At 40.9% G+C, this 15,003-nt stretch overlaps 1 protein-coding gene across 1 annotated transcript in view; it reads left to right on the forward strand.

The window, feature by feature from the left end:
• Positions 1-15,003, forward strand: part of FARS2 (phenylalanyl-tRNA synthetase 2, mitochondrial) — a 481,250-nt gene that overhangs the window by 314,971 nt on the left and 151,276 nt on the right. The window contains exon 6 of the mRNA XM_084873142.1: positions 1,426-1,577. Coding sequence (XP_084729268.1) covers positions 1,426-1,577 — 152 coding nt within the window. The remainder of the gene's footprint in view (positions 1-1,425; positions 1,578-15,003) is intronic.

A 15,003-nucleotide genomic window follows, 5' to 3' on the forward strand; every position in this document is an offset into this window, starting at 1 on the left:
GGTGAGGAGGCAGCAATCTGTGTTCCCACTGTGGTAGTGCACTGATCACCAGGGGGAAGCTCCTGCATTGAGCGTCTGCCCCCTGGTGGTCAGTGCGCATCATAGCTACTGGTCAATGGTCATTCTGTATATTCCGCCCTTCAGTTGATGGGCTTTTATTATATATGATCAGTTTTGGTATAAATCAATTTGTAAATTTGCTTTTCTAACAAATTTATATCTTTATCAGATTTCCTTAGAACTTCATAATTATGTAATAAAGCATTCAATAAAACATTTTTCTAACTTATAGACCTAAAGTATATATATGACATGTAAACAAATGCAGTAACTTCTAAAAGTATTTAGTTTTAAATGTCTATCTCTATAAATATAAAACCCTAAGCAGCTGGTCGACCATTTGACCAATAGCTATGATGCACACTGACCACCAGAGGGCAGATGCTCACACAGGAGCTGCCATCTTGTGGTCAGTGTGCTCCCACAGAGGGACCGCCACTCAGCTGACCAACAGTTGCCAGACGCGGGCTCACAGCTGACGAGTGCAACTGTGGCAGTGCTACCAAGCCATGGTGGCAGTAGGCTCAGCAGGGCCAGAATGAATGGGAGTGGCACAGCATTTCACCCAGGCTCACACTCCTCCCTTGCCACCAGCCGCTTTGCACACTACTATATCCCTCTGATGATGTCAGACTGCCGGTTTCCAAAATGGGCAGTCTGACATCTTTGAGGGACCTTGGATTGCAAGAGGTTGCAAGCCAGGCTGAGGGATCCCACAGGTGTACAAATCTATGCACTGAGCCTCTAGTCCAATATAATGATGAATTAATGAACCCTAATAAACTGTAAAAAGTGGGGAAAATGCAGAAAATGGCTACATTGTGTTTATTACATCCTTAGAGGCATAATTTGTAAAATAACTCCCTAAATGACTACTTGTAAGTTCATTTCTTTATTTTAATAATTAGAAATACTAACAAAAATGACATTTCTACTTGAAATACCGATTTTGACAAGACTTTATTTCTCATTAAAATGGCTTCCTGAAAGTGTCACAAGAAGTTAATGAATCACTTGTTAATTAAATTTGAACTTTTCTTCTCTGATATTCAAATGGACAAAAACTGAAATATGATAAATTCAAATTGCTTCATACTAAATTGAACATTGGTAGTGATATAAATGTTATAAATGGTGATGTTACCCATGAATGTGATAAGAATGTATAAGATTCATAATGGAATTTGCTAATTTTGAATATTGGCTTATCTTTTTTTTTACATTTATTTTGTTCCTGAAAATTCAAGTGCTGAAATAATGTTTTATGAGCATTTTCTAATTAGCCAAGTGTAACTTTCCATGAAAATTTAAACATTCTCATCCAACTAACAACTCAATCTATCTTTTCTTCTCTTATTTTGTTAGCCTCTTAGCAAATATCCTGCTGTGATAAATGACATTTCATTCTGGTTGCCCTCGGAGAATTACACAGAAAATGATTTCTATGACTTAGTACGAACAATTGGAGGAGATCTGGTGGAAAAAGTTGATCTTATAGACAAGTTTGAACATCCAAAGTAAGTAAAAACTTTTTGATTTTATTCTTGTTCTCTCTATGTGACAAGTGGCATGTGGACATATATATAATTTTGCTGAAATCCAGTGCATAGTAGACAAAATATCTTCTGAATTTAAAGTGAATGTATGGCTTCTCAGAAAAGCCTTTCATATCAGTCCTTTCTGAAAATCTTCCTGAAATGCATTTTTAATCTTTCCTGCCATATTAAAGAAAGTATGTGAAACCAGATGTTTTAAAGATCTTGGAGTTTTTCCATAATGCTTTTGGAAGTGATTCTTTAACATGTCACATCCCAGGAACAGAGGATAAGGCCCAAAGAAATGTTTGTGGAGAAAAAGTGTTTTGTTAATCTCTAGGTGAATATTTATTAACCATATACCTCAAGCCAAAATCTGAATCAGGTCATAAGATAAAACGTAATAACTTTATTAGGACTTATTTCGGTGTTGACCCGTCCTCCCTGATATGTATGTTTTTGTCCCTCATTAATCGAGGTTAACTCTACTCTGGTTTAGAACTGTTTTCTGAATTATCTCTCAGGGTTTGTATTGATCCATTGGACTGTTTTTGAGGGACTCTAATGATGCCTGAGGAAGCCATCCTAAATTTGACTTCTCTATCTTTCATTTTCTCTCTAATTCATTAGAACTCTGTGTTTTCAAAGTTTTCCATTTCATTTTGAATGCTTTCCTCCTTGTGTCTTCTCTCCTCCTTACTGTGTTTCCTTGCACACATTGTATTTCCATCTGCAGTTGCTCTGCTTTCCCCTTTTCCTGAGTTCTGCAAGCTCATATTCTGTTTCTGTTTCCTTACTATCTTTTCTCTGACTTATTTTTGCTTTGTGATTTTCCTTCATATTGAAATTGCTTCATTTGGTTTTTAAAATTTGTTGTAATATATTTGGCTAGAAACTTCATACGATTTGTTGGCAGCATTTTTCTATGACTTCTCTGTCATTTTCCTTATTCTTTTAGCTATTGTATTGTAATTGCTGTGTCAGTTGTATGCCTGTGATTGCCCTTTTTGTCACTCATATTTGAATGTGTTGGATTTTCTGAACCAGCTACTGACACAAACCTCGGAGGGATGAGATTCAAGAGTTGACTTGGCAGAGAAGGGCTAGTAGTCATTCAGGCAACATGTCTTCACAACCCTAGCCTTTTTGTCTCCACCTCCATGAAACCAACTCTTTAAATATGGCTCATCCATCTCTAAATCTTTTAGTAGGTCTGCCTCCCGCCCCAAGTCTACCCTAGTTACTAACAGAAGATCCCCCTTTGCTAACTCCAGTTTCAATACTTATTGGTGATATAGACTTTGCACTTCAGATTGTAACCCTTAGCACTGAGAAATGTATTTTTGCTGGTGTTCAGGAATATGTGTTCAGAGACATGGAACTCTGTGTGCTTCTGCTCTTTGCTTCCTCCCATTTAGCTCCTACTTGATTTTGGCTCTTTTTGGCAGTCCTTAAATATATTTTGGAGCTTACAAATGATATCTGTCTCCTAACTTTACAGACAATAGAATGGATGTACAGGGTAGCTTGGGCCCCTCACACCATTCATCCCTGTACTTTGATGTGAAAAAGAAATTTCCAAGAGTTAACATGTTGATACTGAAAGTCTGGATATTACTATTGAAGAGGAGCAAATATATGGGAATAAGACATTGCAAAGTATCAACTGATATGCCAAAAGCACATGACTCACCATTGTTTTCCATTCTTGTTTAATACACAAATAACTTCTGGAATCAAGGATTCAGAATTCATTCTTAATTTCTTACTTATCGGGCTCTTGCTTCCTGATACTGACTTAGATCCACCTCTACCTCTTCTGTCACCAGTGTGAAAAGTGAGATGAGTAGCCGTTCTTGGTTGGAGATGAGCAGAACCTAAAGGTCACTGTGAGATGCTATTGCTGGGATTGCAGTGATGAGGGTAAATGGAACGGGCATGTTAACTGGAGAGGACGCCAGTGGCATGGGGAAGTGTCAGGGTCCGGTGGACTCAGGGACAGAGCAGGCAGACAGTCCATTAAAGACAAAGTCATGGGCTGTGTCAGAGTACTGTATAACTTAGGTCTGCACATAGCCCATGCTAACTGGTTGTGCTAAAGGAGAATTTGTCCACTTCCTTCTGGAGGAGACAATACTTTTGATTAGAAATTTAAAAAAAACAAAACCAAACCACAACCAGCCAGAAAATGCTTCTGTTGCTGATCTTAAATAAATGTTAAGCAAGCATTTAAGTCCTGTCATTTTGGAGCTATGCCAAATGATTACCCTGCCCAGAGAGCCTACTTATCTTTTCCTTTTTTTTTTTTTTTTGTGTGTGGTGGTGGTGGTGGTGGTGGTGGTGGTGGTGGTGTGTGTGTGTGTGTGTGTGTGGTGTTGTTAATCCTCACCTGAGAATATTTTTCCATTGATTTTTAGGGATAGTGGAAGGAAGAAGGAAAGACAGAAAAATCAAGAAAAAATACTGATCTTTTTTTTTTAACCGAAGCAGTTTGTCAGTCAATGAAAAGTCTATACTAGGTATAACAGGTTAGCCAGTAGTTTATATGACATGTTTAGTTCTATTTCCAGAGGCTTCCTTAAAAGTTGGGCTGAATCTGTCTTTTTTCCTTCCTGCTACCTGGATGTGAATATAATGGCTGGTACTTTGGCGACCATTCTGGACCACAGTGTGTCTAGGTAGTGGAAATTGTGGGGAATACAGCCTGGGTCTCATGTCACTGGAGTATCAGCTCAGCCTTGGACTTTATATGAGAGAGGGTATCTTGTTTAAGCCACTATTTTTCAAATCTACAACCAAAGTAAGGACAAACAAACCTTGCTCTTACAACACTGAGGAAAAGCACATTATTTAGTCATGGTGGATCCTTATGCGATGATTCTCAGAAATATCTAGGGCAGGAAGTGACAAACTTTTGCTGTTAAAGGCCAGATAGTAAATATTTTTTACTTTGTGGGTCATATGATCTCTGTCACATCTATTCAACTCTGCTCTTTCGAAGGCAGCCATAGAAAACGAAATCAAATTGTCATGGCTGTGTTCTAATAAAGCTTTAATTATAAAAACAGGTGGTCAGCAAGATTTGGCTCATAGTTTGCTGACCCCTGTTAAAGGGGAGGAAGACACATGTAATTTTTTAAAGATCCCGCCCCTCACAGATTCTGAAATCCTCCTGAAGGAGATCATTCTTCCCTGAGCACCTGGCACCCTCCTCCCACGTGGGCAGTGGCAAGTGAAGGTCCCCTTTACTCATCAATGCATAGGTTGATCTCAAGATTTATTTCATTTATTATCCAAATACATCAATGAAATGTTATTAGGTTGTCCAAGAACTCTGACCCTTTCTTTACCTAACATACCAACAGAGAACTACTATTATAGTGCTGAGGGAAAGGCACTCGGAACTAAATAGGTGTTATTTTTGGCCAAGAACAGATCCCCAGGATGTTACAGAGAGACATCAGCTACTGAATCTGAACCTAATTTTATAACGTTAAACAAATGGGCCTTATTTTTCCTTGATTACAAAAAACAGTTTGTGCCCAAAAGGAGGGTAGCTGTTCAAGTTAGAAGAAGCTGACATTATTTTTCAACTTGTCATTCAGAATCTTCTCCCAAGTACACTTGCCACTTAATCTATAGGCTACTTACTGTGCACAAGAGTTTTTGTAGTTCCAAATTTCATGTCACAAAAAGTAGAGCAGGGATTACTTAGCTCTGGGGAGGAGAGCTGGGGTCACTGTGTGTGCGTTCATACCTTTGGAATATTGTACTATATGCACATGCTACATACTGAGAAAGCGCAACTGCTCAAAGTATTTCTTACGCTGGGGTAGGAGAAGGAGCAAAGAAGAAAAAAGGAAACTTAACCTTTGTCTTCAATTGCTGATACCTCATCTGGGGAGGTGAGCTAATACGGCTCTTTTGGATGGTAGAAATGGACCATAAAATAATATGGATTTGAATAGGACAGATTTGGTTTCAGTTTAAGGCAGAGTTTTCTGGAAGTTACAATTACAGAATTCTAAAAGAAATATTTGATTTAACCCCAAGAAAGGAGTGGGAGCAAAAAATGTCCCAGGTGTCTGCAGCAGGGGCTGGCTGGAGATGTCCCAAAGCATAGACTTACACTCTGTTCCTGGGGCTGCTGCTTACTTTGCCACGTGCTGTTCATACAGTGCGCACGTCACCTGAACCCATGTACTGTTAGGGTCTGGTTAGGGCCGAGATGCTAGAGGTGAGTGTGCTGAACTATGGACTCCCTACTTGATCTTCCTCACAGTTATATTTTATACAATTTGCCAAAAGTACAGGTAGACCTTGTGCTTCACCTTATTGTGCTTTGCAGATACTGCATTTTTTTCCAAGTTTTTTTTTTTTGAATTTTTTAATTAAATTATTATCTTTGTACATATACCATTGCCCCCCCCCATACATGCCCTCCATCCCCAGAGTTTTGTGCCCATTGGTTATACTTATATGCATGTATACAAGTCCTTCAGTTGATCTCTTATCTCCCCCAGATCTCCCTAACCTCCCCGCTGTAATTTAACTCTGCTTGTTGCTTTACTGTCTCTGTATCTATCTTTTGGTTCTTCAGTAAATAATGTTCTTTATCATCCATAAATGAGTGAGGTCATGTGGTGTTTCTCTTTCATTGACTGGCTTATTTCACTCAGCATGATGTTCTCCAATTCCATCTAAGTTGCTGCAAATGATGAGAATTCCTTCCTTTTTATGGCAGCATAATATTCCATTGTGTAGATGTACCATAGTTTTTGGATCCAATCATCTGCTGATGGGCATTTAGGCTGTTTCCAAATCCTAGCTATTGTAAATTGTGCTGCTATGAACATAGGGGTGCATATATCCTTTCTGATTGGTGTTTCTAGCTTCTTGGGATATAGTCCTAGGAGTGGGATTACTGGGTCAAGTGGGAGTTCCATTTTCAGTTTTTTGAGGAAGCTCCATACTGTTCTCCACAGTGGCTGCACCAGTCTACATTCCCACCAGCAGTGCACGAGGGTTCCTTTTTCTCCGCAACCTTGCCAACACTTGTCATTTGTTGATTTATTGATGTTGGCCATTCTGACAGATGTGAGATGGTACCACATTGTTGTTTTGATTTGCATCTCTAGGATAATTAGTGACTTTGAGCATGTTTTCATGTGCCTCTTGGCCTTCCTTCTGTCTTCTTTTGAGAAGATTCTATTTAGATCTATTGCCCATTTTTTAATTGGGTCATTTATCTTCCTTTTATTAAGTTGTATAAGCTGTCTGTAGATGTTGGAGATTAAACCTTTATCAGTGATAACATTTGCAAATATTTTTTCCCATACAACTTACACCATACACAAAAATAAACTCAAAATGGATACAGGACTTAAACATGAGACGGAAACCATAAAAATACTAGAGGCATCCACAAGCAGCAAAATCTCAGACATATGCCAAAAGAACTTCTTCACTGATACTGCCCCTAGGGCAATGGAAGCTAAAGAGAAAATAAACAAATGGGACTACATCAAAATAAAAAGCTTTTTTACAGCAAAAGAAACCGTCAACAAAACAACAGAAACTGCATTTTTAACAACACGGAAGTAAAATCTTACACCAGCAAAATGATTATGACTATCTGAAGGCTCAGATAATGGTTATAGTCTTTTATCAGTGAAATAGCTTTAATTAGGGTATATTCATTGGGTTTTTAGAAATAATGCTAATGCACATTTAATAGACTACAGCATAGTATAAATATAATTTTTATAGGCATTGGGAAACCAAAAATTTGTGTAACTCGCTTTTTTGCAATACCCTCTTTATTGCAGTGGTCTGGAACCTGCAATGTCTCTGAGATATGCCTGTGGGTATACTGGAACATATGTCTTCATTTTTAACAGAACTTCGAAGCGGGACTTCCCCACGAGAAGCACCTTCTCAGTGTAGCTGGCCCCTCTTTTGAGTGGGTGTGAGTCTTGGATGTTGCCTGGATCTAACTTCATGGTGTGGTGTGGGTGAGGCAGTTCAGGTGACTCATCCTTCCTTCCTCCCTACCTCCAGTCTTTCCTTTCCTCCTTTCTTTCTTTTTTTATTTATTTATTTGATATTTATGTGTTTTTCCTTTGTCAAGCACCCAGTAAAAATGCAAGCACATAAAACTTTGAAAATAAAAAGTGTGAAGATTGAGCCATCATCTCAACACTCTTAAGACAATTCTTTTAAAAATATATATATTTTATTGATTTTTTACAGAGAGGAAGAGAGAGGGATAGAGAGTTAGGAACATCTATGAGAGAGAGACATCGATCAGCTGCCTCTTGCACACCCCTCTTACTGGGGATGTGCCTACAACCAAGGTACATGCCCTTGACTGGAATCGAACCTGGGACCTTTCAGTCCACAGGCTGATGCTCTATCCACTGAGCCAAACCGGTTTTGGCTCTAAGACAACTCTTAACATTTTTAGATTTTCCCAGTCTTGACTTTATTCATATACTTATGCATCATATGACATTTGATCTTTGAATATTGAAGATAGCATGTGCTTTGCAATATTAACCTGTTGGTTCTAGTGCATGTACTACTGATATTTTGGGCCAGATAATTCATTGTTGTGTGTTCTGTGCATTGTAAGCTATTTAGAGCACTTCTGGCCTCTACTAACTAGATTTCAGTATCACATACCCAATCCTACTCTCTGTGACAATCAAAAATGTCTCCAGACATTGTCAAATGTCCCTTGACAGACCTGTTGAGAAAAAAAATTAGCAGAGAATGTTTAATATTCTTTTTGAAAGTATTTATTAAAATCATGCACTATCTTTATGTTATGATTAGCTGGGAGAAACAAGAGAAGGCCCTCACAAGGGAAGGTGTCTCAGTGGGGTTCTGTGGTCCCAATGAACACACTTGATCAAACAGGAAAAACTTGACAACTAATGAAGCTTCAGAAAGAATAGTATTTAAAGCAGGCTCTTACCTTTCTCTGTATCCATCTATCTTTCTATTTTGTTTTGTTTTGAATCCTCACGTGAGGATAGATATGTTTTTATTAATTTTTAGAGAAAAGAAGGGAGAGAGAGAGAGAGAGAGAGAGAGAGAGAGAGAGAGACATCAATCAGTTGTTTTCTCTGTACATGCTCCAACCAGGATTCAAATCTGCAACCTTTTGGTGTACAGAAGGATCTTCCAACCAACTGAGCCACCAGCCAGGGCTCCACCACTCTCTCTCTGGTATGTATGTCTACCAATTTCTACTTCTCTATTGCATTTTATTTTTTACACTCACTCTCTCTCCCACCTTCCCACCATACAGCTTCTGCTCTTTCATATCATGCAGTGTTCAGAATTCAGAATGCCCTGCCCAGCTCCCGATTCTAAATGTCCTTCAGGTTCCAGCTCTCAGCACCACTGCAAGTCTTTTGCCCAATTCTAACTCTCACCAAAGCAGGCCCAACTCAACTTTTCTCACTGGGGCAAACATCCCTGACCAGCTTGGTGGACAGGCTCCACTCAGGTCAGCTGCCTGCCCTTGGTCCTGGGTCAAGTGGATAGGCCACTGACCTTAATCAGTAGACTTACTGTTTATATAGCAGTTTCTTTCTTTTTTCTTTCTTTCTTTCTTTCTTTTTTTTTTCCTTTAACCTGAAATGAGTAGCCTTTCACTCAGGCACTACCATTTTTATATTTCCTTGAATTTTATGCAAAGAGACATAACCATAAATGTAGTTAGCAACTGATTCTTGAGTTCCTGTGTTTTGGGAAATATTGGGCTAATTGGAACAATAAGGATTTTTAAAATTTTATCTTTATTGTTGAAAGTATTATATGTGTTCCTCCTTTCTCCCTTACTGCCTCCTTCCCCCTGCCCCAGGCCTTCACCACACTATTGTCTATGTTCATGAGTTATACATAAATGGTTAATCTTTCCCTCCCCATCCCTACATTCCTTCTGATGTTCATCATTCTGTTCCATGCTTCTATGTCTCTGAATCTATTTTGTTCATCATTTTTGGGAGGAACCATAAGGAATTTTGAGGCAAGATTCGATTTTTATGCAGTCAAATAATATAGAAAAACTGAACTAGGAATAAAAAACATAAGGTGACAATTAGGTTAGTTAAGCCTAATAAATGGCCTGTACCATTTCTTGTACATAATTGATGGTCAATCAACATCCATTGACTTAAATAAGAGGCACATAAATCCAGAGGAAAGAGACCATTGATCTAGGACAGTGTTTTTCAACCTTTTTTGGGCAAAGGCACACTTGTTTCATGAAAAAAATCACGAGGCACACCACCATTAGAAAATGTTAAAAAATTTAACTCTCTGCCTATATTGACTATATATAAAGTAATTCTCTTGAATAGGAATCAAATAAACACAAAGAAAGTATTTTATAATTACCTTATTATGAAATATTAAGTAAACAAAATAGTGAAAAATTATAAAATTCTTGTCTTGTCTGCACCTACGGCACACCAGGCAACATCTCGCGGCACACTAGTGTGCTGCGGAACAGCGGTTGAAAAACGCTGATCTAGGAAGCCTTACCAAGGAGGCAGGGTAGCAAACCCTCTGTTTCTCTCTACCTTCTGATACCTTGTGAATGAGGTACACTGCATCCTGAATCTAATTAATGTGAGTATATTCTTTGAAGTAGGAAACTTGAGCTTCTGTAAAAAGAACTCTTGAGTTTTTAGATTCTTTCTTTTGACAGGACAGATTCACTTACAGTCACCACTTTAAGAAACAGGGATTTATTTAAGGTTACACCTGAATAGAACTTGGAAGCTATTTGGAACCGAGGCAAGTCTAAGGGTCAGAGACCTTGTACACCTAGTGTCCTGGCTTTGTCCCTCTCCTTGCTCCTGTTGGTCAGTGTCTTTATCCTCCACCTTTCCCCTACTTATAGATACACTAGAGGCCCAGCACACAAAATTCGTGCATAGGCTGCCGGCTGCTGCCTGGGGCCTCCCTTCCCCAGCTGCCTCCTTCACACCCGCCTTGGCCTGGTGCCGCCTGCTCACCTGCTCCACTATCCCATCACAGTCCCATTCTCATTGGGGGTCCATTGGGGCCAGCAGTGCTGCCACTGCTGCTCGCTGCCAGCACCGTGTCGCCCATGCCCATCATGTTCCGCCCCGTACCCTGGTGGTTAGCGCATGTCTAACTCCTGGTTAGTCGAACTCCTGCCCGTAGGGATAATTTGCATGTTAACCTTTTATTATATAGGATTAACATTTCCACCTCTTTCTGCATTGGCCAGAGTCTTTTCTGGCCAGACCTGTCATGATCCCAGTACAAATTCTGGAAGGAACCAACCTAATTAACTGACAAATATCATCCTTTTTTTGTGTAGCCCTTTGCCCCGGGTCCCTGGGGTTTGGGCTGTCTTCACCACTATTGGGTCAAGATCCCATTGTTGATCTAGTTAGTGACCATTAATAAAACAGCCTAGCCCTGTTCCAGAGCAAGAAGCCACAGACTGGATATTTTCAAGCATAAAGATACTGGGCAATTTTTCAGAACAAATATCCAAGTACTGCCTTCTCTCCCCCCCCGTCCCCCCCCATTTTACTCTATGTATAGAACTCTATGTAACTGCTTCTAAAGTTGGCTCATTCATATCTTTATTCTTTAATCACATTTAAACTTTTCTAGTCTATTCCACTAGATGGAAACTCCTTAGGTGGAACTGAAGTGGTATAGTAGCTCCCTTTTGTCTCTACACAATATTTATATTAGTGGAAGGAGGCTCACCACTACATGATGCCTGGTGGATGGTAAGTGGATCGTTCTTCACTCCTTAGGGGAGCTGTTTTAAGGACTGGAAGTAGTTTGTGAGATGAGAAGAAGACTCAGTGTAGTGTAGTGGATAAAGCTCAGAATTTAGTCAGAAACCATGGGTGGGATCTTGACTTTCCACATCCAGTATGTATGGTATTGGGACTTTCTGCACCTCAGCTTCATCCACCTCTGAAAGTACTGTCATCCTTAAATGGCAGCAGCAAAAATTCCATGTGCCTGTGTATATGCAATGCTTTGAAAACTCCATAGAGTTCTAAAAAAAATTGTTAGCAATTAGAGTAAAAACAAAAGAGCAACTTTCACAACCAACTTATCTTGTTTAGTAAAATAAAGAATAACTTGGTACAGCTGGGAGTCTGAGATCTGGCAGCCAGATCAAAGAGAAAAGCAGAGTAAGACTTTGTATGAAACTGTCATTCTGAAATGATGCAAATTCTTCCTGCAATTGAAGGAGTAAACTTTTAATCAGAAAAAAAGAGAAAATAAATTCTTTGTAAATTAGTAAAGATACTGGTCAACAGAGCTGTGTAGTCACTGTGGCTATTTTCTGGGTTGTGTGTTGGGAAAATGCTATGGACAGTGGCAGGTGGGATGACATATCTGATTGCAAATCACTCCCTGGTCTTGTTCCTTTTGACAGAACCAAATATGTGCAGTTATCTGAACTTAAAGATGGGTCGTCAATGAAAACCAACCACAGCTGATCTTTGGAGGCCTGCCAGAGTCCTGACCCCTTGAGTTAACAGCATGCAGTTCCTAGCGGCGGCCAGGCTGCCTTAGAGCTCTCCTGGCTTCTGTCCTGTTCTTCATTCTTATGGCAGAACTGGTGGTGTGAGTGTAAGAACTTTTACTGCTGTGGTTTAGCAGCACAGAAAGCAATTCTAAGAAAACTATTTTTAGCCTGGATAGTTGTTTCTCCCTACCTTCCTTCACTTTCCTCCTCATCAAAGCCTTCTCTTTAAAGCAGTCCATGGAGGAAACATTTCATCGCTGCCATGTAGCAGCCCCATTTGCCACCAGTGTTAGATAAAGTAAAATATCATTAATTCTGTTCTGCCTCATCCCCAGCCTGTCACCATTTGCTGAAGGATTCCTTGGGATTACCTTCAGTGTTGGCCTGGCAGGACCCCAGGAATAGCATCCTTGCACAGAGCAGGAAGGAGAGACTGCTTGACAGCAGCTAGCCAGGGAGAGGGGCCAGCAGCTGAATGGGCTGCACCTGTGGTGAGCACTGCCTTACAGTACACCTTTGTGAAAATTAACATGGAGCCACTTTTCCTTCTTTAACTTCCAATTAACGGTTTTCAGGGGGAGTCTTTGGCTACTGTCTCCCCTAGGCATCCCGTGTACCTGTTAGTGATGTGGAAATTCAATGACCTCTTTCCAGGATGCAAGGTAAGAGTAAGTCATGTCTCTGAGGTTTCCGTATCTCACCCCAACAGTGCTGACTGGATTAAAGCAAATTAAAATGCACACCCAAGGCAAACTATGAGGAGAAAATAAGTCACAGAATTGCTAGCATAAATGGGATGGGGAAGGACAATCCCACCTCATCATTTTGAATAAAACCCTAAATTATTTTGGGTCTTTACATTTATTTTATATTTAAAAAATAAATTTTTATTGATTTCAGAGAGGAAGGGAGAGATAAAAACAAAATGAGGAGAGAGAATCATTGGTTGGCTCCCTCCTGCAGGCTCTTCTCTGGGGATCTGAACCTGCAACCTGGGTATATGCCATGGCTGGGAATCGAACTGTGACCTCTGAGTTCATAGGTCGACACTCAGCCACTACTGAGCCACACTGGCCGGGCGGGTCTTTAAATTTATAAGGTCACTTCTTTCGACTGGCTACCACCCAAATTCTATGTCCAGAGCCAGCAATGGGAGCCTGCCTCCATCGTCTGTCCCTGTGTCAGTTGCCTTGTTCTTCTCACCCATAAACCTCTGGCCCTGAATGTACCACAGCCATCACAGTTAATGATATGTCTTAGTAACCAAAAGATTTATGAATTCACTATACAACCTCAGAATTGTACCTAGGGTAACCAAAGTTATCCTAATTTTAGATTTTGGAGTTGAATCTCTAAAGATGGGCCTATGATTTGTAAGAAGTTCTCAGGAATCTACAGGTGAGACCTCTTTGAGTTACTCTTTAAAAATTAAAATTTTCAGATAGCAGAGATGGCCTTGGCAGACTTGGCCTCACCTTGCTGGTCATCTCCTGAGTAAGAAGCAAGCCCTTTTCTGCTGCCAATCCCCATGGGCTCCAGCGTCACATGAGGCCAGGGTCACGAGTCACAATTCACAGGTTGGGGCAGTGCCATGCCTCACAGCCCTGTATCCCTCGGGCTAGTTACTTTCCTTAACTTCCTCATAACTCAGGCTCTAGCAGCTGCCAGGAAGGTGTACAAAAGAAGGCAGGGAGCAGGGATGAAAGGTCAACTCCAGGGGGAGGGAATGGTGTGCAGGGATGGTCCATACAGCACCCACCATCTAAGGTGTCTTATTAGGGTCATTTGGAAGAGGCCCAGCAGTCGGTGAGCACAGTGGAGGAGTGTGATGGCGTAGGAAAGGGTCACAGAGAAGCCAGGCTAAAGTAGGCATTTCAGTTACTGATGGAGTCACAGGTAGTCTGGCTTGCAGAGAGGAATGTGGACTCTGCTTTTCTTACGTTGCAGAGAACCACGCCCTGGCTGCCCGGAGGCTGTGCTGCCAGCTGCTGGCCAGGGCTCCTCTTAGAGGTGGGAGTGGGCTTGAAGTCCAGGGTGAGGCTGAATCTGAGACCTGGGGTGAGGGGCAGGTAAGTCTCATAAAATTCAGAGACTAGCAGGTCTTTACCGGAGCTTCAATCTGTTTGTCTGGTTTTAATAGTGGTAGAGTCACTGTGATCTGCTTATTGAAGTGTTTGGAGTCAGGGAAGGTGTTATCACAGAAATACAATTGGGTATTCAGTGAGAAAGAACAAGGTAGAATGTTCCATAAGACTTACATGAAGAGAAGGATACCTCAAGGCAAAGTAGTGTGATTAGGGAACCCTGTGTTGAAGGGGCCATTGTTACAGTAAGAGAGCTAGTCAGTAAATGAATTAGGGAGCTTGTATTCAGATATCCTGAGCATGCCCACACAATCCCAGTCTCAAGAAAACCCCCTTCATGTATTTCTGGAAGTCTCAAAGGGTGTGTCAGATATGTTCACAAACAAGCTTACTTCCACTGGATGCCACAATCCCCCGCCCCCCTCAGGAGCCCCCAGGGTTTCTTGCTGGGCATCTCTGGCCTTGTGCTGCTCCCACTGGGGCACTTTGTTGAGACACTCCTGGTGCCCTATGGCTTTTCAGGCTTGTGTAGAGCTGTGCCTTCCCCCCACAGCCTCATACTTCTCACCTAGGATCCCAGCAGCTCCATTTTGAACCCCATCTCCACCTACCTTGCAAGGCCCCACCCCCCAACCCTCTCCTTAGGCTTTTCCCTTTGGGTAAACACCTGCAATGGAAGGCTTGGGATTTTGGTCCAGACCTGACTAAATCTCCATTCAGACTGAAAATCTTTTCCATGGGAGTACAGTTTAGATCTGAGGACAAAATTTACTAAAAT

The sequence above is a fragment of the Pipistrellus hanaki genome (genome assembly GCF_964339955.1).
Source record: "Pipistrellus hanaki genome assembly, chromosome: 2".
Classification (NCBI taxonomy): domain Eukaryota; kingdom Metazoa; phylum Chordata; class Mammalia; order Chiroptera; family Vespertilionidae; genus Pipistrellus; species Pipistrellus hanaki.